The sequence below is a fragment of the Sphaeramia orbicularis genome, chromosome 14 (genome assembly GCF_902148855.1).
Source record: "Sphaeramia orbicularis chromosome 14, fSphaOr1.1, whole genome shotgun sequence".
NCBI lineage: Eukaryota > Metazoa > Chordata > Actinopteri > Kurtiformes > Apogonidae > Sphaeramia > Sphaeramia orbicularis.
In genome coordinates, this window is record NC_043970.1 from 55,918,940 (window position 1) to 55,943,834 (window position 24,895).

A 24,895-nucleotide genomic window follows, 5' to 3' on the forward strand; every position below is an offset into this window, starting at 1 on the left:
CACTTAAACGTCTCTGTGTCCAATCTGTCCAGGGTCTCGTGTCCGTCAGAGGACACGGTCCTAGTAGATCCTCAGGTTTCTCGGTCCCTCGTGGGATCATCTGGAATGTGTTGACAAACATGTAGCGTGAAAACACCATGTAGAGGTGACGAAACCACAGCAGCTGAGAGCGGTGGCACAGCATGGCGTCCTGAAAAGACAGGAGGGACACGTCTGAACAATCTGATCAACACAGTCAGACTCTGCTGTTTACATGTCAGGTGGTGTTAGTGTGGGACATTTAAGACAGATTCACACATGGACACTGTGGTCTAGGCTAACCAGGTGCTTCTGAGTCACATGTGGGACAAGGACTGTGTTTGTGTGGGACAATGTGGGACAAGAACTGTAATGCTGGAACAAAGTCTAGATTTGGATTTGGGTTGCACACAGTATGCATATTTCTGCACTGGGCTTTTATTTTTGCTTTTTTGAACAGGTTCAACAACTTTTTTGCTTGTAAAAACAAAACAAAAAATCTACCTGTAAACACTCAAAAAAGAAACCTCAAGTTTCAAATAGTGTAATTAAATACTTTTATAAAATCAGCTTCTTTTTTTTAAAAATTTGAGTCCATGTTCTGAACCCTCGAAGGTAAACTAATGTACGTGCAATAAAAGCAGAAGGCAGAACCGACACCATTAGAACAGCTGTTTGCACTTCCAGTCAAACGAACATGACTGGGACTAAAAACCTTTGTGCATCCAAACACACAACAGTCCAACAGTTAACATCTGAACAGGAATAAACAGAGAAGATCAAGTAAATATCCATGTGGAATTTTGTCAAAATATAAATATCCACAAACAGAACAAAAGCATATTTGGTCTCCTCTAGTCTGTCAGTTCAAACTCCAAACTTAAAAACAGTTAAAGGAAATCTGGATCCAATGGGACCACACATCACAGACAGGGTCGTACTCGCCTCCATGCACGATGGACAAAGAAGTTGGACATAGTTCACAGAATATCCTGTCAATCATCCCCCACCACTTTCACTCATGTATAAACATTTTTCCATTCTTTTCTGTAGTTGCATCTTCTTTTTTGTGGGGAGTTTCCATGATTTCCTCCAGTATTTGTGTGTCGGCGTCTGAGGCTTTTCCCTTAGTTTTTTCTGTCAGTAGGCGGAGCTCAGGAGGACACAGGTGATAGGCTGATGGACTCCTGACAAGGGCTGTAAGAAAATATCAGTTCTGCAATATATCGTGATACAGTATTTCACAATACTGTATCGATATTAAAAGTACTGTATCGATATTTTTAGGTATTTATTCAAATGCAGATATGGTGGAGGTTCGTTGTTGTTTTTGGTTTTCTTTATTGTTTTTTATCTTATTTATTCTTATTTCACACCTCTGTTATTAAATAATGTTCGTTCCTTTGGATTGAACTCAAATCCTGTTCTGATGTTAGTCGTGAACTGATAGAATCTGAACATTTGAACAGGATCTGAAACTGGAATGTCTGTAAAACAGAATTTCAGTTTGAACACAGTTGGAACATTTGGTGATAGAACATTAGATCCTGTTGGGATCAAATAAAAACGTATCTTGTATGTATGCATATTTCTGGTGTAAATTCAGTTCTTCCAGGAAAAATCTTTAAAAATATATAAAAATCTTAAAAATATATATGAATAAATGAATGTAAAATGAATAAATGACAATAAAAAAATAAAGAAAACCAAAAAACAAAAATGAACCTCCGCCATATCTGCATTTGAATAAAAATAATAATATAACTAGAAGCACTCGGAGAGCGCAGACCTCCGCCAAGGCTGATCAGTGGCCCCCCCCCGTGGGCCCCCCCACCCCCGATCACCACCAAAATTTAATCATTTCTTCCTTATCCCATTTCCAACAAACCCTGAAAATTTCATCCAAATCTGTCCATAACTTTTTGAGTATGTTGCACACTAACGATCAGTGCCCCCCCCCCCCCCACGTGGGCCCCCCCACCCCCGATAACCACCAAAATGTAATCATTTCCTCCTTATCCCATTTCCAACAAACCCTGAAAATTTCATCCACATCTGTCCTTAACTTTTTGAGTTATGTTGCACACTAACGGACAGACAAAAAAACAGAAAGACAAACAAACAAACAAACAAACAAACCCTGGCAAAAAACATAACCTCCTTGGCGGAGGTAATAATAATAAATATAAATAAATATATATTTAAAAAAATCTTTAAAAATCTTAAAAAAAAAAAAGCCTTTTATCAGTATTGTGATATATCGTGATATATTGTATCGTGATTCTAGTATTATGATTTGTATCGCATCGCCAGATTCTTGTCGATACACAGCCCTACGCCTGACCCCACCTGTATGTTGTTTGATTGACAGCGCACACAGCCAATGGTGATCGTGCTGTCTCTGCTATAAAATGAAAGTCATGTTTGGAGGAAGGTGACTGTCCTGCCCTGTGGACAGAAACAGCCAATCAGATGAGGGACAGCGTCTCAGTGTGTGGTCTTACCCTGGCTCGCCGGTATCCCCATAACCCACTGAAGACGCAGAGACTGGAGGACAGGGTCCAGCTGAGAGGAAGGTCCAGGACGGAGACGTACTTCCTGAAGAGTCCAACGGTGTCCAGAGACAGTAAACAACAGTCTGAGAGACACAGACGGTAAACAACAGTCTGAGGGACAGTAAACAACACTCTGAGAGACACAGACGGTAAACAACAGTCTGAGAGACACAGACGGTAAACAACAGTCTGAGAGACACAGACAGTAAACAACAGTCTGAGGGACAGTAAACAACAGTCTGAGAGACACAGACAGTAAACAACAGTCTGAGAGACACAGACGGTAAACAACAGTCTGAGGGACAGTAAACAACACTCTGAGAGACACAGACGGTAAACAACAGTCTGAGAGACACAGACAGTAAACAACAGTCTGAGAGACACAGACGTAAACACAGTCTGAGGACACAGACAGTAAACAACAGTCTGAGAGACACAGACGGTAAACAACAGTCTGAGAGACACAGACAGTAAACAACAGTCTGAGGACAGTAAACAACAGTCTGAGAGACACAGACAGTAAACAACAGTCTGAGAGACACAGACGGTAAACAACAGTCTGAGGGACAGTAAACAACAGTCTGAGAGACACAGACGGTAAACAACAGTCTGAGAGACAGTAAACAGTCTGAGAGACACAGACAGTAAACAACAGTCTGAGGGACAGTAAACACAGTCTGAGGGACAGTAAACAACAGTCTGAGAGGCAGTAACAACAGTCTGAGGGACAGTAAACAACAGTCTGAGAGACACAGACAGTAAACAACAGTCTGAGGGACAGTAAACAACAGTCTGAGGACAGTAAACAAACAGTCTGAGGGACAGTAAACAACAGTCTGAAGGCAGTCAACAGTCTGAGGGACCGTAAACAACAGTCTGAGAGACAGTAAACAACAGTCTGAGAGACACAGACAGTAAACAACAGTCTGAGAGACACAGACGGTAAACAACAGTCTGAGGGACAGTAAACAACAGTCTGAGAGACACAGACGGTAACAACAGTCTGAGGGACAGTAAACAACAGTCTGAGAGACACAGACAGTAAACAACAGTCTGAGACAGTAAACAACAGTCTGAGAGACACAGACAGTAAACAACAGTCTGAGGGACAGTAAACAACAGTCTGAGAGACAGTAAACAACAGTCTGAGAGACACAGACAGTAAACAACAGTCTGAGAGACACAGACGGTAAACAACAGTCTGAGGGACAGTAAACAACAGTCTGAGAGACACAGACAGTAAACAACAGTCTGAGGGACTGTAAACAACAGTCTGAGAGACACAGACGGTAAACAACGTCTGAGAGACACAGACGGTAAACAACAGTCTGAGACAGTAAACAACAGTCTGAGAGACACAGACAGTAAACAACAGTCTGAGGGACAGTAAACAACAGTCTGAGAGACACAGACGGTAAACAACAGTCTGAGGGACAGTAAACAACAGTCTGAGAGACACACGGTAAACAACAGTCTGAGAGGACAGTAAACAACAGTCTGAGAGACACAGACAGTAAACAACAGTCTGAGGGACAGTAACAACAGTCTGAGGGACAGTAAACAACAGTCTGAGAGGCAGTAAACAACAGTCTGAGGACAGTAAACAACAGTCTGAGAGACACAGACAGTAAACAACAGTCTGAGGGACAGTAAACAACAGTCTGAGGGACAGTAAACAACAGTCTGAGAGGCAGTAAACAACAGTCTGAGGGACCGTAAACACAGTCTGAGAGACAGTAAACAACAGTCTGAGAGACACAGACAGTAACAACAGTCTGAGAGACACAGACGGTAAACAACAGTCTGAGGGACAGTAAACAACAGTCTGAGAGACACAGACGGTAAACAACAGTCTGAGGGACAGTAAACAACAGTCTGAGAGACACAGACAGTAAACAACAGTCTGAGGGACAGTAAACAACAGTCTGAGAGACAGACAGTAAACAACAGTCTGAGGGACAGTAAACAACAGTCTGAGAGACACAGACAGTAAACAACAGTCTGAGAGACACAGACGGTAACAACAGTCTGAGGGACAGTAAACAACAGTCTGAGAGACACAGACAGTAAACAACAGTCTGAGGGACTGTAAACAACAGTCTGAGAGACACAGACGGTAACAACAGTCTGAGAGACACAGACGGTAAACAACAGTCTGAGACAGTAAACAACAGTCTGAGAGACACAGACAGTAAACAACAGTCTGAGGGACAGTAAACAACAGTCTGAGGGACAGTAAACAACAGTCTGAGAGACACAGACAGTAAACAACAGTCTGAGAGACACAGACGGTAAACAACAGTCTGAGGGACAGTAAACAACAGTCTGAGAGACAGACGGTAAACAACAGTCTGAGAGACAGTAAACAACAGTCTGAGAGGCAGTAAAAACAGTCGAGGGACAGTAAACAACAGTCTGAGAGACAGTAAACAACAGTCTGAGAGACACAGACAGTAACAACAGTCTGAGGGACAGTAAACAACAGTCTGAGACACAGACGTAAACAACAGTCTGAGAGACACAGACGGTAAACAACAGTCTGAGACAGTAAACAACAGTCTGAGAGACAGTAAACAACAGTCTGAGAGACAGACGGTAAACAACAGTCTGAGACAGTAAACAACAGTCTGAGAGATAGACAGTAACAACAGTCTGAGCAGTCAACAGTCTGAGACAAACAACAGTCTGAGAGACAGACGTAACAACAGTCTGAGACAGTAAACACAGTCTGAGAGACACAGACGGTAACACAGTCTGAGAGACACAGACGGTAAACAACAGTCTGAGGGACAGTAAACAACAGTCTGAGAGACACAGACGATAAACAACAGTCTGAGGGACAGTAACAAGTCTGAGAGACACAGACAGTAAACAACAGTCTGAGGGACAGTAAACAACAGTCTGAGAGACACAGACAGTAAACAACAGTCTGAGGGACAGTAAACAACAGTCTGAGAGACAGTAAACAACAGTCTGAGGGACAGTAAACAACAGTCTGAGGGACAGTAAACAACAGTCTGAGAGACACAGACAGTAAACAACAGTCTGAGGGACTGTAAACAACAGTCTGAGAGACACAGACGGTAAAACAGTCTGAGAGACACAGACGGTAAACAACAGTCTGAGACAGTAAACAACAGTCTGAGAGACACAGACAGTAAACAACAGTCTGAGGGACAGTAACAACAGTCTGAGGGACAGTAAACAACAGTCTGAGAGACACAGACAGTAAACACAGTCTGAGAGACACAGACGGTAAACAACAGTCTGAGGGACAGTAAACAACAGTCTGAGAGACACAGACGGTAAACAACAGTCTGAGAGACTAAACAACAGTCTGAGAGACAGTAAACAACAGTCTGAGAGACACAGACGGTAAACAACAGTCTGAGGGACAGTAAACAACAGTCTGAGACACAGACGGTAAACAACAGTCTGAGGGACAGTAAACACAGTCTGAGAGACACAGACGGTAACAACAGTCTGAGACAGTAAACAACAGTCTGAGAGACACAGACAGTAAACAACAGTCTGAGAGACACATCTGTCCCTTGTCCACATGAGTCCACAGGGACACATCTGTCCCTGTGGACTCTTGTGGACTCCTGTGTCCATTCCTAAACCCCAGCAGCGTCCATGTTAACTCAGAGGAGGGCTTGTGTCCTGTTGGGAATCCATTATGTCTTTGTAACAGGACTAGTCCACGTCCATGATGTTCTTACTGGAGCTACTGGGACATTCAATAAAAGGACACACTGACCTGTGGAAGCCCGTCCATCTCCAGCAGGTGTGGGTGGACTGACAGGTGTGGGTGGACTGGTCAGATGTGGGTGGACTAGTCAGATGTGGGTGGAGTGGACAGGTGGGGTGGAGTGGACAGGGTGGATGACTGGTCAGGGTGGACTGGACAGGTGTGGGTGGAGTGGACAGGTGTGGGTGGATTGGTCAGATGTGGGTGGACTGGACAGGTGTGGACTGGACAGGTGTGGGTGGAGTGGACAGGTGTGGTGGGCTGGTCAGATGTGGGTGGACTGGACAGGTGTGGATGGACTGGTCAGGTGTGGGTGGACTGGACAGGTGTGGGTGGAGTGGACAGGTGTGGGTGGGCTGGTCAGATGTGGGGTGGACTGGACAGGTGTGGGTGGAGTGGACAGGTGTGGATGGACTGGTCAGGTGTGGTGGACTGGACAGGTGTGGGTGGACTGGACAGGTGTGGTGGACTGGTCAGGTGTGGGTGGACTGGACAGGTGTGGGTGGACTGGTCAGGTGTGGGTGGAGTGGACAGGTGTGGTGGACTGGTCAGGTGTGGGTGGACTGGACAGGTGTGGGTGGACTGGTCAGGGTTGGTGGACTGGTCAGTGAACTCACCATCTGGGACGTGTCCGCTGGAGGCCAGGTGACTGCAAGACACAGAACAAACATTCAGCTGGACGGACATTCAACTGGGTCCAAATCAACACCTTCAGCAGAGTTTGGTTGAACCCTCAGATGGATAAACGGATCCAAATGTCCTGCTCAGCTGGTTTTAGTTTCATATCTTTGTCATATTCCAGATATTCAACTAAACATGTGAACAGGTAGTTCCAGACAAAACAAGCCCCACCCCCCACATCTTATTTGGCATCGATCCAACTGATGTCATCATGTGTATGTGTGTGCTGATGCACTTTATATTATATACTATAGATTATATATAGTTTTTTATATACTACATATACTTTGTCAAATTTTCAACGTATTTTAAAAATATTTACAAATTGTTAAGTGTTAAAATATATATCAATATTTCAAACATGAAATCATTCTGTCGTGGACCAAAATATAATAGAAATGGTTCTTTTTAAGATAATGGAAGTGTCCTAAAAACCCACGGATTGTGACCCGGTCATGTGAACCGGTTTATGAGGGTCCAGACCCGGGTCATGTGGACCGGTTTCTGAGGGTCAGACCCTGAGACATCCATGGGTTCAGATCCTTCTGTTGTGAGCTGTGGCCTCTGCCTCCCACTCTGTCCTCTTTTTTCCTGAATCTGTGTTTATCAAATGTTATTTTTATGTCGACCAAAACCAAACCCAGGAACTCCTGGGACCCGGAGTGGACCAACCCAGCTCCGACCCCAAGGGCATCGTGGGTAATGACCTGGAGCGCTAACCCCTTCAGAACACTGTTAACTGTGGCCAAGCAGCAGGAGGTACTGCAGCACTGGGGGAGGACGCAGTGTTCCTGGTGGTGTGTGTTTGTGTGGTTGTGTGTTTGTGTGTTTGTGTTGTGTTTGTGTGTTTGTGTGTTTGTGTTGTGTGTTTGTGTGTTTGTGTTTGTGTGGTTGTGTGTTTGTGTATCCCATGTGTCCAGTGTGTGTATCAGATGAAGGTTAATAAAGGTTCACTGAATACCTGACAGCTTTAAAGATGGACACATGATTGGAATGACCACTGACTCCAGCACTGTCAAAGGTCAGCACCTGAAAGAAGAAGAACAGAAGGAGGAGGAAGAGGAGGAGAGGAGAGGAGGAGGCGGAGGAAGAGGAAGAGGAGGAGAGAGAGAGAGGAGGACGAGGAGGAGACTGTGACGTAGAACAGTGAGTTCCAGTTCCAGATCAGTGATCCTGGGTCCTGTGGGTTTGTGTCTTTCAGTCGACCGTTTGGTTAGATCACAGCTGATATTTAAAAGACTAGTTAGACTGGACTGGAGTTAGACCGGACTGGAGTTAGACCGGACTGGAGTTAGACCGGACTGGAGTTAGACTGGACTGGAGTTAGACAGGATACACCACCCAGCAGAACAGATGTGACCATATTTGAACATATTGGTCCAGTGGAGGATCGTACCATGTTGAAGGAATGAGCCTTTATGTGTTTGGAGATTAGAGACGAAACCAAGGAGATGCTCCATTCTGCTGTGGGGTCATCAGGGAGGCTTCTGGGAAAAAACAACAAAAACAATAACAATGAAACAACAACAAACAAACCAACAACAACAACAATTAAAACCACACAGTTATTCAATACATTCATGTTAATATAAATAATAATAATAATAATAATAATATAATAATAATATTTATTTAAGCGCCTTTCAAGACACCCAGGACACTGTACAACAAGATAAAACAATCCATAAAATACAAAGAAATAAACAGATTAAAACAAATAATTACTATATATAGAATGAAGTAGTAGAATGGACAGTAGAGCTTATGGGGGTAGGCTGTTCTGAAAAGGTGAGTTTTGAGTCTGGATTTGAATGTGGGGAGAGTCACAGTTACGGATGGATGGTGGGAGGGAGTTCCAGAGCTGAGGAGCAGAGGCTGAAGGCTCGGCCTCCCATGGTGCTGAGAGGACAGGGGGCACGTGAGGAGGATAGAGGAGGAGGACCTGAGGGAACGGACTGGAGTGGTGACATGGAGGAGGTCTGACAGGTACTGAGGAGCGAGATGTGGTGGATTTAAATGTGTACAGGAGGTTTGAATTCATTCTCTGTTTGATGGGGCCAGTGTAGTTCCTGGAGGATAGGGGTGATGTGGTGGTAGGAGGGGTTTTGGTGATAATGCGGGCGGCAGAGTTGTGGACCAGTTGGAGCTTATGGAGGGACTTTTGGGGAGACCGAATAGGAGGGAGTTACAGTAGTCAAGGCGGGAGGTTACGAGACTGTGCAAGAATAGAGGTGGTATGGGGGGTGAGGGAGGGGCGGAGACGGTTGATGTTGCGCAGGTGGAAATATGCAGACCGGGTGACGTTATTGATGTGGGATTTGAAAGACAGTAGGCCATCGAGGATGACACCCAGACTCTTAACCTGAGGGAGGGGCAGACTGAGGAGCTGTCGATAATGAGGGAAAAGGTGTTGGTTTTGGAGAGAGTGGATTTTGTGCCAATGAGGAGCATTTCTGTTTTATCACTATTGAGTTTCAAGAAGTTGGAGGTGAACCAGAGTTTAATTTCAGAGAGGCAGGAGGTGAGGGAGGAGGGTGGAGTGTGGAGGGTTTGGTGGTGAGGTAGAGCTGGGTGTCATCCGCGAAACAGTGAAAATGGATGTTAAATTTTCTGAAAATATTGCCAAGGGGGAGAAGGTAAATGATGAAAAGAAGGGGCCCCAGGACGAGCCCTGGGGCACACCTGAGGTAACTGGGGTGGGATCTGACCTGAAGGATTTGAGCTGAACGAACTGAGTGCGGCCTGACAGATAAGAATGAAACCAGCGGAGGGGTATGGGTGACGCCAATAGATGAGAGTCTACTGAGGAGGAGGGGTGTGAGATGGTGTCGAAGGCTGCACTCAGATCGAGAAGAATCAGGATGGATAGTGAACCGGAGTCAGCTGCAAGGAGGAGATCTTAGTGATTTTTAGAAGGGCGGTTTCTGTACTGTGGTGTGGGCGGAAACCGGACTGGAAGGGCTCGTAGACTATTGGTGATTAAGTGTGTGTGGAGTTGAGTGGCGACTATTTTTTCAACAATTTTGGAAATGAAGGGCAGGTTGGATATGGGGCGGAGGTTATTGAAATTGTTGGGGTCTAGACCAGGTTTTTTGAGGATGGGGGTGACGGCTGCAGTTTTGAATTGTGGAGGAACAGTTCCAGTGGTCAGGGAAGAGTGAGTGATGGCAGATATGAGGGGAAGGAGAGAGGGAAGGCAGGATTTGACCAGAGGTGTGGGGAGGGATCAAGGTGACAGGTGGAGGGCTTGGAGTTTTTGATAAGTTGGCGATTCAGAGGTGTCAGGAGAGTTGGAAACTGGAAAAGACTGTTGGAGTGTGAGTGGTTCAGGTGGAGAGGCAGGCGGTGAGTTTGGACAGAGGTGCTGGTGGATGTTGTGGATTTTGTCATTAAAGAATTGCAGTAGAGACTGGCAGGTGCCTGACGAGTACATGTGGGGGGGCAGGGAGTCAGGTGGCTGGAAAGTTTTATTGAGTAGGGTGAACAGTGTTTTGGTGTTTCCTTCTGCAGAGATGATTAGACCAGAGTAATAGTTAGACTTGGTTCTAGTGATTAAGTCCTTATAGTGCTGTATATGTGTTTGAGCATGTCCATGTGGAGAGTGAGACCAGTTCTTTTGAAGAGTCGCTCAAGCTGTCGACCTTTGGCCTTCATTTGACGGAGTTCGGGGGTGTACCAGGGGGCAGTGAAGAGAAGGAAACAGACCGTGTTTTCAGTGGGGCAAGAGAATTGAGGATGTGGGTTAGATTGTTATTGTATAATGCAACAAGTTCATCAGGAGTTGAGGGGAGTCTGGGAGTAGAATGTTGTTAATGTTGGAGGAGAGTTTGTAGACTGATGTCCTTGATATTTCGAAATGAGATGAGACGTGATGGCTTGAGAGCGGTGAGGCAGAGTGTGATGTTGAAGGAGAGAAGGAAGTGGTCGGAGATGTTAACCCTTACAGACCCGAATGTTCACCTTTAACCCTGATGGGGGTTGGGGGTAGATGGGGTTTGGGGGGGGGGGGGCAGTGACTCTCCCCCTGTGGTTACTAACAATAGTCAGGACAGTGGAGCGTCCACAAGGAAGTGATGGTGTGTTAGGGTCAGGCGTTGGGGAGGGTCACTCTGTCACAGTGGGGGGGGGGGGGGGGGGGGGTTCAGCAAGTACTTTAAAACTGTCTGTCTGTGGACTGATGGGACACTACAAACTACAATATAGCATCAGAGCAGAAGAAGAAGAGCACATCTAGCTAAATGTGCTCTCTTCTGCTCTAATGCTATATTTGCTTTCTAGCTATATCTATTATTTCTATATCTATTATATCTATATCTGTTATATCTATACTTTTAACATTTATATATGTTATATCTACATATCTATTACACCTGTATCTATTATATCTATCATTTATGTCTATTATATCTAGATTTCTATATATGTCTGTGTATCTATTATATCTATACCAGTACATCTTTCTATATCTACCCAGGTCTACATATCCCTTATATCTATATATGTTTTATTTATATCTATATATATATATATCAATCTATCTCTATAAACTGTATCTACAGGGTGTCCCATAAGTCTCCATATATAGGAAACATAATACATATGGTTTCTAACATGTATTTCTTTCTAGTTCTTCAGCAGTGGAGGACACACATTGAAATGTGTTCCTGACAAAATGGCAGTCATATAGAGCATATTATAGAAATAAAAATGGTTATGTCAAGAAACGTTTAATTTTCCTGTGTATGGAGACTTATGGGACACCCTGTATTATAAGTATACATATATGTATATCTACTATAAGTATATGTATACCTATATCTATTACATGTATATGTATTATAAGTATATGTGTGTATATCTGTGTACAGTTTGTAGGATGGCTGTAGTCCAACCCCAGTCTTTGTTGGGGGGGGGGGGGGGGGGGGCTGAGTGTCAGCCTCGCCATGGCAACAGTGCAAAGCGTCCTTGAGTAACCCCGTGGCGACTCGGCGGTGCTGCATGTGGGCGTGTAATTGGTTAAAGGCATTTGAGCACAGAGGCTGAACTTTGGCCCAGTGGGAGGGGTGGGGGCGGAGGTCAGCGGGGCCTTGTGTAGTCTGGTCACATGGTCCACAGGCCTGAGAAACAGTCTGTCCACGGTCACATTCTGCGTCCTACTGCCGATGGCCCTGACGCCACTCCACACTGAGGCCACGCCCCTAACACTCAGCGCAATAACACCAACACAGGGAACGACATGAAGAAGGAGGAACGTTTCACAAGGGAACAGACATGAAGAAGGAGGAACGTTTCACACAGAGGGACCGACAGGAAGAAGGAGGAACGTTTTCACACAGAGGGAACGACAGGAAGAAGGAGGAACGTTCACACAGAGGAACCGACATGAAGAAGGAGGAACGTTTCACACAGAGGGAACGACATGAAGAAGGAGGAACGTTTCACACAGGGGAACGACATGAAAGAAGGAGGAACGTTCACACAGAGGGAACGACAGGAAGAAGGAGGAACGTTTCACACAGAGGGAACGACATGAAGAAGGAGGAACGTTTCACACAGGGAACGACAGAAAGAAGGAGGAACGTTTCACACAGGGGAGACGACCAGGAAGAAGGAGGAACGTTTCACACAGAGGGAACGACATGAAGAAGGGGAACGTTTCACACAGAGGGAACGACGGGAAGAGGAGGAACGTTTCACACAGAGGGAAAGACGGGAAGAAGGAGGAACGTTTCACACAGAGGGGAACGACAGGAAGAAGGAGGAACGTTTCACACAGAGGGAACGACAGGAAGAAGGAGGAACGTTTCACACAGAGGGGAACGACATGAAGAAGGAGAACGTTTCACACAGAGGGAACGACGGGAAGAAGGACGGAACGTTTCACACAGAGGGAACGACGGGAAGAAGGAGGAACGTTTCACACAGAGGGAACGACATGAAGAAGGAGGAACGTTTCACACAGAGGGAACGACAGGAAGAAGGAGGAACGTTTCACACAGAGGGAACGACATGAAGAAGGAGGAACGTTTCACACAGAGGGAACGACATGAAGAAGGAGGGAACGTTTCACACAGAGGGAACGACATGAAGAAGGAGGAACATTTCACACAGGGAACGACAGGAAGAAGGAGGAACGTTTCACACAGGGAACGACATGAAGAAGGAGGAACGTTTCACACAGGGAACGACATGAAGAAGGAGGAACGTTTCACACAGAGGGAACGACGGGAAGAAGGAGGAACGTTTCACACAGAGGGAACGACAGGAAGAAGGAGGAACGTTTCACACAGGGAACGACAGGAAGAGGAGGAACGTTTCACACAGGGAACGACATGAAGAAGGAGGAACGTTTCACACAGAGGGAACGACATGAAGAAGGAGGAACGTTTCACACAGAGGGAACGACATGAAGAAGGAGGAACATTTCACACAGAGGGAACGACATGAAGAAGGGGAACGTTTTCACACAGGGAACGACATGAAGAAGGAGGACCGTTTCACACAGAGGGAACGACATGAGAAGGAGGAACGTTTCACACAGAGGGAACGACATGAAGAAGGAGGAACGTTTCACACAGAGGGAACGAGGGAAGAAGGAGGAACGTTTCACACAGGGAACGACATGAAGAAGGAGGAAACATTTCACACAGAGGGAACGACATGAAGAAGGAGGAACGTTCACACAGGAGGGAACGACAGGAAGAAGGAGGAACGTTTCACACAGAGGGAACGACAGGAAGAAGGAGGAACGTTTCACACAGAGGGAACGACGGGAAGAAGGAGGAACGTTTCACACAGAGGAACGACGGGAAGAAGGAGGAACGTTTCACACAGAGGGAACGACAGGAAGAAGGAGGAACGTTCACACAGAGGGAACGACATGAAGAAGGAGGAACGTTCACACAGAGTTTCAGCGATTTGTGGCTGAATGTTTGGAAGGAGTCGACTGACAGAAAGAGAATAAAAGATCCAAGAAATGGAGCGGAAACTGAAGGAACTGAAAAAGAGGTGAAGAAGAGGAAGACGTAGTTTCAGACCTGCTGTAATTTCAGACCTGTCGTAGTTTATAACCTGTCGTAGTTTATAACCTGTCATAGTTTTCAGACCTGTCGTAGTTTGTAACCTGTCGTAGTTTGTAACCTGTCGTAGTTTCAGACCTGTCGTAGTTTCAGACCTGTCGTAGTTTATAACCTGTCGTAGTTTCAGACCTGTCGTAGTTTATAACCTGTCGTAGTTTCAGACCTGTCGTAGTTTATAACCTGTCGTAGTTTGTAACCTGTCGTAGTTTCAGACCTGTCGTAGTTTGTAACCTGTCGTAGTTTCAGACCTGTCGTAGTTTCAGACCTGTCGTAGTTTCAGACCTGTCACAGTTTATAACCTGTCGTAGTTTGTAACCTGTCGTAGTTTCAGACCTGTCGTAGTTTCAGACCTGTCGTAGTTTCAGACTGTCGTAGTTTATAACCTGTCGTAGTTTCAGACCTGTCGTAGTTTATAACCTGTTGTAGTTTCAGACCTGTCGTAGTTTATAACCTGTCGTAGTTTCAGACCTGTCATAGTTTCAGACCTGTCGTAGTTTAAGACCTGTCGTAGTTTATAACCTGTCGTAGTTTCAGACCTGTCATAGTTTCAGACCTGTCGTAGTTTATAACCTGTCGTAGTTTGTAACCTGTCGTAGTTTCAGACCTGTCGTAGTTTCAGACCTGTCGTAGTTTCAGACCTGTCGTAGTTTATAACATGTCGTAGTTTCAGACCTGTCGTAGTTTCAGACCTGTCGTAGTTTGTAACCTGTCGTAGTTTCAGACCTGTCGTAGTTTCAGACCTGTCGTAGTTTCAGACCTGTCGTAGTTTATAACCTGTCGTAGTTTCAGACCTGTCATAGTTTCAGACCTGTCGTAGTTTATAACCTGTCGTAGTTGTAACCTGTCGTAGTTTCAGACCTGTCGTAGTTTCAGACCTGTCATAGTTTATAACCTGTCGTAGTTTCAGACCTGTCGTAGTTTCAGACCTGTCGTAGTTTTATAACCTGTCGTAGTTTGTAACCTGTCGTAGTTTCAGACCTGTTGTAGTTTCAGGACCTGTCGTAGTTACCTGTGGTCCACCAGGGTGACTCTGGACTGTGGGATCCCCAACAGTGAACAGCTGTTCAGTAGCTCCTCCCTCCTCTGGGAGCCCTGGTTGTAGTAGTTTCCTGTGGGGTGGAGGTCATGACCTTTAGTTTGGACACTGGGACTGTCTGCTGTCAATCAATCAAATTTTATTATATTGCACCAAATCAGAAGAAGAACAGCCCTCAGAGCAGACCTCTGCCCAGACCGACCTGCCCCCATCACTACAACATGTACTCAGTTCTTCCTTGTGCCAGTGTCAACATTCACTGAACATTTCATGAAAATACTTCCATAACTTTTTGAGTTATCCTGCTAACAAACAAACAAACAAACAAACAAACAAACAAACACAAAGCAAAGTGATCCCAGTACCTCCTGGTGGTAATAAAAGTTCTCTGATGACACTTTACATACAGAGTGGGTCCAACCCACACTGAAGCCAGTCTACACAATCTACACAATCTACACAATCCAACAGGAGTAAACACCAGTGACAGAGGAAGGACAAAGGACCTTCAACAGGTTTAAACCCTAAACCTGTTCCTAACCTTGTTCCTAACCCTAACCCTGTTCCTAACCCTAACCCTGTTCCTAACCCTAACCTTGTTCCTAACCCTAACCCTGTTCCTAACCCTGTTCCTAAACCGTAACCCTATTCCTAACCCTGTCCCTAACCCTGTTCCTAACCCTGTTCCTAACTCTAACCCTGTTCCTAACCCTAACCCTGTTCCTAACCCTAACCCTAACCCTAACCCTGTTCCTAACCATGTTCCTAACCCTAACCCTGTTCCTAACCCTAACCCTGTTCCTAACCCTGTTCCTACCCTGTTCCTAACCCTGTCCCTAACCCTGTTCCTAACCCTGTTCCTTACCCTGTTCCTAACTCTAACCCTGTTCCTAACCCTGTTCCTAACCCTAACCCTGTTCCTAACCCTGTTCCTAACCCTGTTCCTAACCCTAACCCTGTTCCTAACCCTGTTCCTAACCCTGTTCCTAACCCTGTTCCTAACCTTGTTCCTAACCCTAACCCTGTTCCTAACTCTAACCCTGTTCCTATCCCTGTTCCTAACTCTAACCCTGTTCCTAACCTGTCCCTAACCCTAACCCTGTTCTAACCCTGTCCCTAACCCTAACCCTGTTCCTAACCCTGTTCCTAACCCTAACCCTGTTCCTAACCCTAACCTGTTCCTAACCCTGTTCCTAACCCTAACCCTGTTCCTAACCCTGTCCCCTAACCCTAACCCCTGTTCCTAACCCTAACCCTGTTCCTAACCCTAACCCTGTTCCTAACTCTAACCCTGTTCCTAACCCTAACCCTGTTCCTAACCCTGTTCCTAACCCTGTTCCTAACCCTGTTCCTAACCCTAACCCTGTTCCTAACCCTGTTCCTAACCCTGTTCCTAACCCTAACCCTGTCCCTAACCCTAACCCTGTTCCTAACCCTGTCCCTAACCCTAACCCTGTTCCTAACCCTGTTCCTAACTCTAACCCTGTTCCTAACCCTGTTCCTAACTCTAACCCTGTTCCTAACCCTGTTCCTAACCCTGTTCCTAACCCTGTTCCTAACTCTAACCCTGTTCCTAACCCTGTTCCTAACCCTGTTCCTAACCCTAACCCTGTTCCTAACCCTGTTCCTAATCCTGTTCCTAACCCTGTCCCTAACCCTAACCCTGTTCCTAACCCTGTTCCTAACCCTAACCCTGTTCCTAACCCTGTCCCTAACCCTGTTCCTAACCCTGTTCCTAACTCTAACCCTTGTTCCTAACCCTAACCTTGTTCCTAACCCTGTTCCTAACCCTGTTCCTAACCCTGTTCCTAACCCTGTTCCTAACCCTGTTCCTAACCCTAACCCTGTCCCTAACCCTAACCCTGTTCCTAACCCTAACCCTGTTCCTAATCCTGTTCCTAACCCTGTTCCTAACTCTAACCCTGTTCCTAACCCTGTTCCTAACCTTGTTCCTAACCCTAACCCTGTTCCTAACCCTGTTCCTACCCTAACCCTGTCCCTAACCCTGTTCCTAACCCTGTCCCTAACCCTAACCCTGTCCTAACTCTAACCCTGTTCCTAACCCTGTTCCTAACCCTAACCCTGTTCCTAACCCTGTTCCTAACCCTGTTCCTAACCCTAACCCTGTTCCTAACCCTAACCCTGTTCCTAACCCTGTTCCTAACCCTGTTCCTAACCCTAACCCTGTCCCTAACCCTAACCCTGTTCCTAACCCTGTCCCTAACCCTAACCCTAACCCTGGTCCTAACTCTAACCCTGTTCCTAACCCTGTTCCTAACCCTAACCCTGTTCCTAACCCTGTTCCTAACCCTAACCCTGTTCCTAACCCTGTTCCTAACCCTGTTCCTAACTCTAACCCTGTTCCTAACCCTGTTCCTAACCCTAACCCTGTTCCTAACTCTAACCCTGTTCCTAACCCTAACCCTGTTCCTAACCCTGTTCCTAACCCTAACCCTGTTCCTAACCCTAACCCTGTTCCTAACCCTGTTCCTAACTCTAACCCTGTTCCTAACCCTGTTCCTAACCCTAACCCTGTTCCTAACCCTGTTCCTAACCCTAACCCTGTTCCTAACCCTGTTCCTAACTCTAACCCTGTTCCTAACCCTGTTCCTAACCCTAACCCTGTTCCTAACCCTGTCCCTAACCCTGTTCCTAACCCTAACCCTGTTCCTAACCCTGTTCCTAACCCTAACCCTGTTCCTAACCCTAACCCTGTTCCTAACCCTGTCCCTAACCCTAACCCTGTTCCTAACCCTAACCCTGTTCCTAACTCTAACCCTGTTCCTAACCCTAACCCTGTTCCTAACCCTGTTCCTAACCCTAACCCTGTTCCTAACCCTAACCCTGTTCCTAACCCTGTTCCTAACCCTGTTCCTAACTCTAACCCTGTTCCTAACCCTGTTCCTAACCTTGTTCCTAACCCTAACCCTGTTCCTAACCCTGTTCCTAACTCTAACCCTGTCCCTAACCCTGTTCCTAACCCTGTCCCTAACCCTAACCCTGGTCCTAACTCTAACCCTGTTCCTAACCCTGTTCCTAACTCTAACCCTGTTCCTAACCCTGTTCCTAACTCTAACCCTGTTCCTAACCCTGTTCCTAACCCTAACCCTGTTCCTAACCCTGTTCCTAACCCTAACCCTGTTCCTAACCCTGTTCCTAACCCTAACCCTGTCCCTAACCCTAACCCTGTTCCTTACCCTGTCCCTAACCCTAACCCTGGTCCTAACTCTAACCCTGTTCCTAACCCTGTTCCTAACCCTGTTCCTAACCCTAACCCTGTTCCTAACCCTGTTCCTAACCCTAACCCTGTTCCTAACCCTGTTCCTAACTCTAACCCTGTTCCTAACCCTGTTCCTAACCCTAACCCTGTTCCTAACCCTGTCCCTAACCCTAACCCTGTTCCTAACCCTAACCCTGTTCCTAACCCTAACCCTGTTCCTAACCCTGTTCCTAACTCTAACCCTGTTCCTAACCCTGTTCCTAACCCTGTTCCTAACTCTAACCCTGTTCCTAACCCTAACCCTGTTCCTAACCCTGTTCCTAACTCTAACCCTGTCCTAACCCTGTTCCTAACCCTGTTCCTAACCCTGTTCCTAACCCTGTTCCTAACCCTGTCCCTAACCCTAACCCTGTTCCTACCCCTGTTCCTAACCCTAACCCTGTTCCTAACCCTGTCCCTAACCCTGTTCCTAACCCTGTTCCTAACTCTAACCCTGTTCCTAACCCTAACCTGTTCCTAACCCTGTTCCTAACCCTGTTCCTAACCCTAACCCTGTTCCTAACCCTGTTCCTAACCCTAACCCTGTTCCTAACCCTAACCCTGTTCCTAACCCTAACCCTGTTCCTAAACCTGTTCCTAACCCTGTTCCTAACTCTAACCCTGTTCCTAACCCTGTTCCTAACCTTGTTCCTAACCCTAACCCTGTTCCTAACCCTGTTCCTAACCCTAACCCTGTCCCTAACCCTGTTCCTAACCCTGTCCCTAACCCTAACCCTGTTCCTAACTCTAACCCTGTTCCTAACCCTGTTCCTAACCCTAACCCTGTTCCTAACCCTGTTCCTAACTCTAACCCTGTTCCTAACCCTAACCCTGTTCCTAACCCTAACCCTGTTCCTAACCCTGTTCCTAACCCTGTTCCTAACCCTAACCCTGTCCCTAACCCTAACCCTGTTCCTAACCCTGTCCCTAACCCTAACCCTAACCCTGGTCCTAACTCTAACCCTGTTCCTAACCCTGTTCCTAACCCTAACCCTGTTCCTAACCCTGTTCCTAACCCTAACCCTGTTCCTAACCCTGTTCCTAACCCTAACCCTGTTCCTAACCCTGTTCCTAACTCTAACCCTGTTCCTAACCCTGTTCCTAACCCTAACCCTGTTCCTAACTCTAACCCTGTTCCTAACCCTAACCCTGTTCCTAACCCTGTTCCTAACCCTAACCCTGTTCCTAACTCTAACCCTGTTCCTAACCCTGTTCCTAACCCTAACCCTGTTCCTAACCCTGTTCCTAACCCTAACCCTGTTCCTAACCCTGTTCCTAACTCTAACCCTGTTCCTAACCCTGTTCCTAACCCTAACCCTGTTCCTAACCCTGTCCCTAACCCTGTTCCTAACCCTAACCCTGTTCCTAACCCTAACCCTGTTCCTAACCCTAACCCTGTTCCTAACCCTGTCCCTAACCCTAACCCTGTTCCTAACCCTTACCCTGTTCCTAACTCTAACCCTGTTCCTAACCCTAACCCTGTTCCTAACCCTGTTCCTAACCCTAACCCTGTTCCTAACCCTAACCCTGTTCCTAACCCTGTTCCTAACTCTAACCCTGTTCCTAACCCTGTTCCTAACCTTGTTCCTAACCCTAACCCTGTTCCTAACCCTGTTCCTAACTCTAACCCTGTCCCTAACCTGTTCCTAACCCTGTCCCTAACCCTAACCCTGGTCCTAACTCTAACCCCGTTCCTAACCCTGTTCCTAACTCTAACCCTGTTCCTAACCTGTTCCTAACCCTAACCCTGTTCCTAACCCTGTTCCTAACCCTAACACCTGTTCCTAACCCTGTTCCTAACCCTAACCCTGTCCCTAACCCTAACCCTGTTCCTTACCCTGTCCCTAACCCTAACCCTGGTCCTAACTCTAACCCTGTTCCTAACCCTGTTCCTAACCCTAACCCTGTTCCTAACCCTGTTCCTAACCCTAACCCTGTTCCTAACCCTGTTCCTAACCCTAACCCTGTTCCTAACCCTGTTCCTAACTCTAACCCTGTTCCTAACCCTGTTCCTAAACCCTAACCCTGTTCCTAACCCTGTCCCTAACCCTAACCCTGTTCCTAACCCTAACCCTGTTCCTAACCCTGTTCCTAACTCTAACCCTGTCCTAACCCTGTTCCTAACCCTGTTCCTAACCCTGTTCCTAACCCTAACCCTGTTCCTAACCCTGTCCCTAACCCTGTTCCTAACCCTAACCCTGTTCCTAACCCTGTTCCTAACCCTAACCCTGTTCCTAACCCTGTTCCTAACTCTAACCCTGTTCCTAACCCTGTTCCTAACCCTAACCCTGTTCCTAACCCTGTTCCTAACCCTAACCCTGTTCCTAACCCTGTTCCTAACTCTAACCCTGTTCCTAACCCTAACCCTGTTCCTAACCCTGTCCCTAACCCTGTTCCTAACCCTAACCCTGTTCCTAACCCTGTTCCTAACCCTAACCCTGTTCCTAACCTTAACCCTGTTCCTAACCCTGTCCCTAACCCTAACCCTGTTCCTAACCCTAACCCTGTTCCTAACTCTAACCCTGTTCCTAACCCTAACCCTGTTCCTAACCCTGTTCCTAACCCTAACCCTGTTCCTAACCCTAACCCTGTTCCTAACCCTGTTCCTAACCCTGTTCCTAACTCTAACCCTGTTCCTAACCCTGTTCCTAACCTTGTTCCTAACCTTAACCCTGTTCCTAACCCTGTTCCTAACTCTAACCCTGTTCCTAACCCTGTCCCTAACCCTAACCCTGGTCCTAACTCTAACCCTGTTCCTAACCCTGTTCCTAACTCTAACCCTGTTCCTAACCCTGTTCCTAACTCTAACCCTGTTCCTAACCCTGTTCCTAACCCTAACCCTGTTCCTAACCCTGTTCCTAACCCTAACCCTGTTCCTAACCCTGTTCCTAACCCTGTCCCTAACCCTAACCCTGTTCCTTACCCTGTCCCTAACCCTAACCCTGGTCCTAACTCTAACCCTGTTCCTAACCCTGTTCCTAACCCTAACCCTGTTCCTAACCCTAACCCTGTTCCTAACCCTGTTCCTAACCCTAACCCTGTTCCTAACCCTGTTCCTAACCCTAACCCTGTTCCTAACCCTGTTCCTAACTCTAACCCTGTTCCTAACCCTGTTCCTAACCCTGTTCCTAACCCTGTCCCTAACCCTAACCCTGTTCCTAACCCTAACCCTGTTCCTAACCCTAACCCTGTTCCTAACCCTGTTCCTAACTCTAACCCTGTTCCTAACCCTGTTCCTAACTCTAACCCTGTTCCTAACCCTAACCCTGTTCCTAACCCTTTTCCTAACTCTAACCCTGTTCCTAACCCTGTTCCTAACCCTGTTCCTAACCCTGTCCCTAACCCTAACCCTGTTCCTAACCCTAACCCTGTTCCTAACCCTGTCCCTAACCCTGTTCCTAACCCTGTTCCTAACTCTAACCCTGTTCCTAACCCTAACCTTGTTCCTAACCCTGTTCCTAACCCTGTTCCTAACCCTAACCCTGTTCCTAACCCTGTTCCTAACCCTGTTCCTAACCCTGTTCCTAACCCTAACCCTGTTCCTAATCCTGTTCCTAACCCTGTTCCTAACCCTGTTCCTAACCCTGTTCCTAACCTTGTTCCTAACCCTGTTCCTAACCCTGTTCCTAACCCTAACCCTGTCCCTAACCCTGTTCCTAACCTGTCCCTAACCCTAACCCTGTTCCTAACTCTAACCCTGTTCCTAACCCTGTTCCTAACCTAACCCTGTTCCTAACCCTGTTCCTAACTCTAACCCTGTTCCTAACCCTGTTCCTAACCCTAACCCTGTTCCTAACCCTAACCCTGTTCCTAACCCTGTTCCTAACCCTGTTCCTAACCCTAACCCTGTCCCTAACCCTAACCCTGTTCCTAACCCTGTCCCTAACCCTAACCCTAACCCTGGTCCTAACTCTAACCCTGTTCCTAACCCTGTTCCTAACCCTAACCCTGTTCCTAACCCTGTTCCTAACCCTAACCCTGTTCCTAACCCTGTTCCTAACCCTAACCCTGTTCCTAACCCTGTTCCTAACCCTGTTCCTAACTCTAACCCTGTTCCTAACCCTGTTCCTAACCCTAACCCTGTTCCTAACTCTAACCCTGTTCCTAACCCTAACCCTGTTCCTAACCCTAACCCTGTTCCTAACCCTGTTCCTAACTCTAACCCTGTTCCTAACCCTGTTCCTAACCCTAACCCTGTTCCTAACCCTGTTCCTAACCCTAACCCTGTTCCTAACCCTGTTCCTAACTCTAACCCTGTTCCTAACCCTGTTCCTAACCCTGTCCCTAACCCTGTTCCTAACCCTAACCCTGTTCCTAACCCTGTTCCTAACCCTAACCCTGTTCCTAACTCTGTCCCTAACCCTAACCCTGTTCCTAACCCTAACCCTGTTCCTAACTCTAACCCTGTTCCTAACCCTAACCCTGTTCCTAACCCTGTTCCTAACCCTAACCCTGTTCCTAACCCTAACCCTGTTCCTAACCCTGTTTCTAACTCTAACCCTGTTCCTAACCCTGTTCCTAACCTTGTTCCTAACCCTAACCCTGTTCCTAACCCTGTTCCTAACTCTAACCCTGTTCCTAACCCTGTTCCTAACTCTAACCCTGTTCCTAACCCTGTCCCTAACCCTGTTCCTAACCCTAACCCTGTTCCTAACCCTAACCCTGTTCCTAACTCTGTCCCTAACCCTAACCCTGTTCCTAACCCTAACCCTGTTCCTAACTCTAACCCTGTTCCTAACCCTAACCCTGTTCCTAACCCTGTTCCTAACCCTAACCCTGTTCCTAACCCTAACCCTGTTCCTAACCCTGTTTCTAACTCTAACCCTGTTCCTAACCCTGTTCCTAACCTTGTTCCTAACCCTAACCCTGTTCCTAACCCTGTTCCTAACTCTAACCCTGTCCCTAACCCTGTTCCTAACCCTGTCCCTAACCCTAACCCTGGTCCTAACTCTAACCCTGTTCCTAACCCTGTTCCTAACTCTAACCCTGTTCCTAACCCTGTTCGTAACTCTAACCCTGTTCCTAACCCTGTTCCTAACCCTAACCCTGTTCCTAACCCTGTTCCTAACCCTAACCCTGTTCCTAACCCTGTTCCTAACCCTAACCCTGTCCCTTACCCTAACCCTGTTCCTTACCCTGTCCCTAACCCTAACCCTGGTCCTAACTCTAACCCTGTTCCTAACCCTGTTCCTAACCCTAACCCCTGCAGCTGTCAGCAGGTTTGGGTTAAAGGCACCGCGCTTCTTTACTGGGTTTAATTCACTGATGTTCATTACAAAAGAATGTGTTTATGTCTGAAATCTACAGAAATATAATAATAATAATAATAATAATAATAATAATAATAATAATACTGTGTTGTGCATTGAATGTGTGTATTTGTGTTGTTGTGTGTTTCTATTTTCAGTAGAACCCTGAACTGGACTGAAGCTCTTCTGTACATGGACACACACTGGACCTGGACCTGTGGGGTTTCACTCCTTTCCTTTTCTTTCCTTTGGTTCCTTCTGTTTTTTTTCCCAGTGTTTCTTTTCCTTTCTTCTCTTTCCTTTCTTTTTTCTTTTCTTTCCTTTCTTTTCTTTTTACCTTCAGACAGACACAGCAGGTGGACCTCTGCCTTCTCTTCCGTTAACCGGATGATGCTCGGTCCAAAGAACATACACTCGTCATCCGGATGCGCCGTCACCACCAGAACCCGAACCTCCGCACCGGCAGAACCGAACCTCCGCAGACACCAGTCCATCCGCCGCCGGTGTGCGCGGAAAGCCCATTTCATCCACACACAGAAGAGCAGAACCACCGACACAACCACCGGCAGGAGCATTATTGTGACCGGTACACTAAGTCCTCCGTGTGGAAACAAAAGTCCGCCCTATAAATGTTTCCGCATTTCAGAACAGCGCCTTTCTGAATGAGGTGACGTCACATCCTCAACTTGCGGTTCATAAACAACATCCGGTTTGTTGTAAATGTATTCATTTTATTTGGTAAATGTCATATACATAAAAATAAACATACTAAAACACACCCAAATTTTAAAATCTTCCTATTAAAATTTGAAAAATATATTAAATCTTTAGAATTTATCTATAATTAAAAAGCTCTAACACCCTGGAAATGTATAAACAATTCTTTAATATTGACTGAACTCTGTTGCATTTATTTATTTATTTTGTTAGATTTGGTATTTCTGTGCATTTATTTTTCATACTATTATTTGTATATTATGCTTTGTGTCTTTAAATCTATGCGTTATTTTCTTAAACTTATTTGTTCAAATGCTTTTTCCTTTTTGACATCTTGTTTGTTCAAAATGTATGTATTGTATACTCAAATGTTGTCAATAAACTTGAAAAAAATAAAAATACTACTACTACTACTACTACTTATTATTATTATTATTATTATTATTATTATTATTATCATTATTATTATTATTATTATTATTATTATTATTATTATCATTATTATTATTATTATCCCTAATGATAATGATAAAACATGAAATAAACAGGT

At 46.1% G+C, this 24,895-nt stretch overlaps 1 protein-coding gene across 1 annotated transcript; it reads right to left on the reverse strand.

The window, feature by feature from the left end:
* LOC115432717 (N-acetylglucosaminyl-phosphatidylinositol de-N-acetylase-like) lies at positions 1 to 24,238 on the reverse strand. The gene is given in 8 exon segments (XM_030153644.1): positions 1 to 93; positions 95 to 190; positions 2,523 to 2,656; positions 6,942 to 6,973; positions 7,967 to 8,034; positions 8,402 to 8,492; positions 15,094 to 15,193; positions 23,966 to 24,238. Coding segments are annotated over 8 exon segments (792 nt in total). The 5' UTR covers positions 24,204 to 24,238; the 3' UTR covers positions 1 to 60.
* Between the last annotated feature and the right edge of the window lie 657 nt (positions 24,239 to 24,895).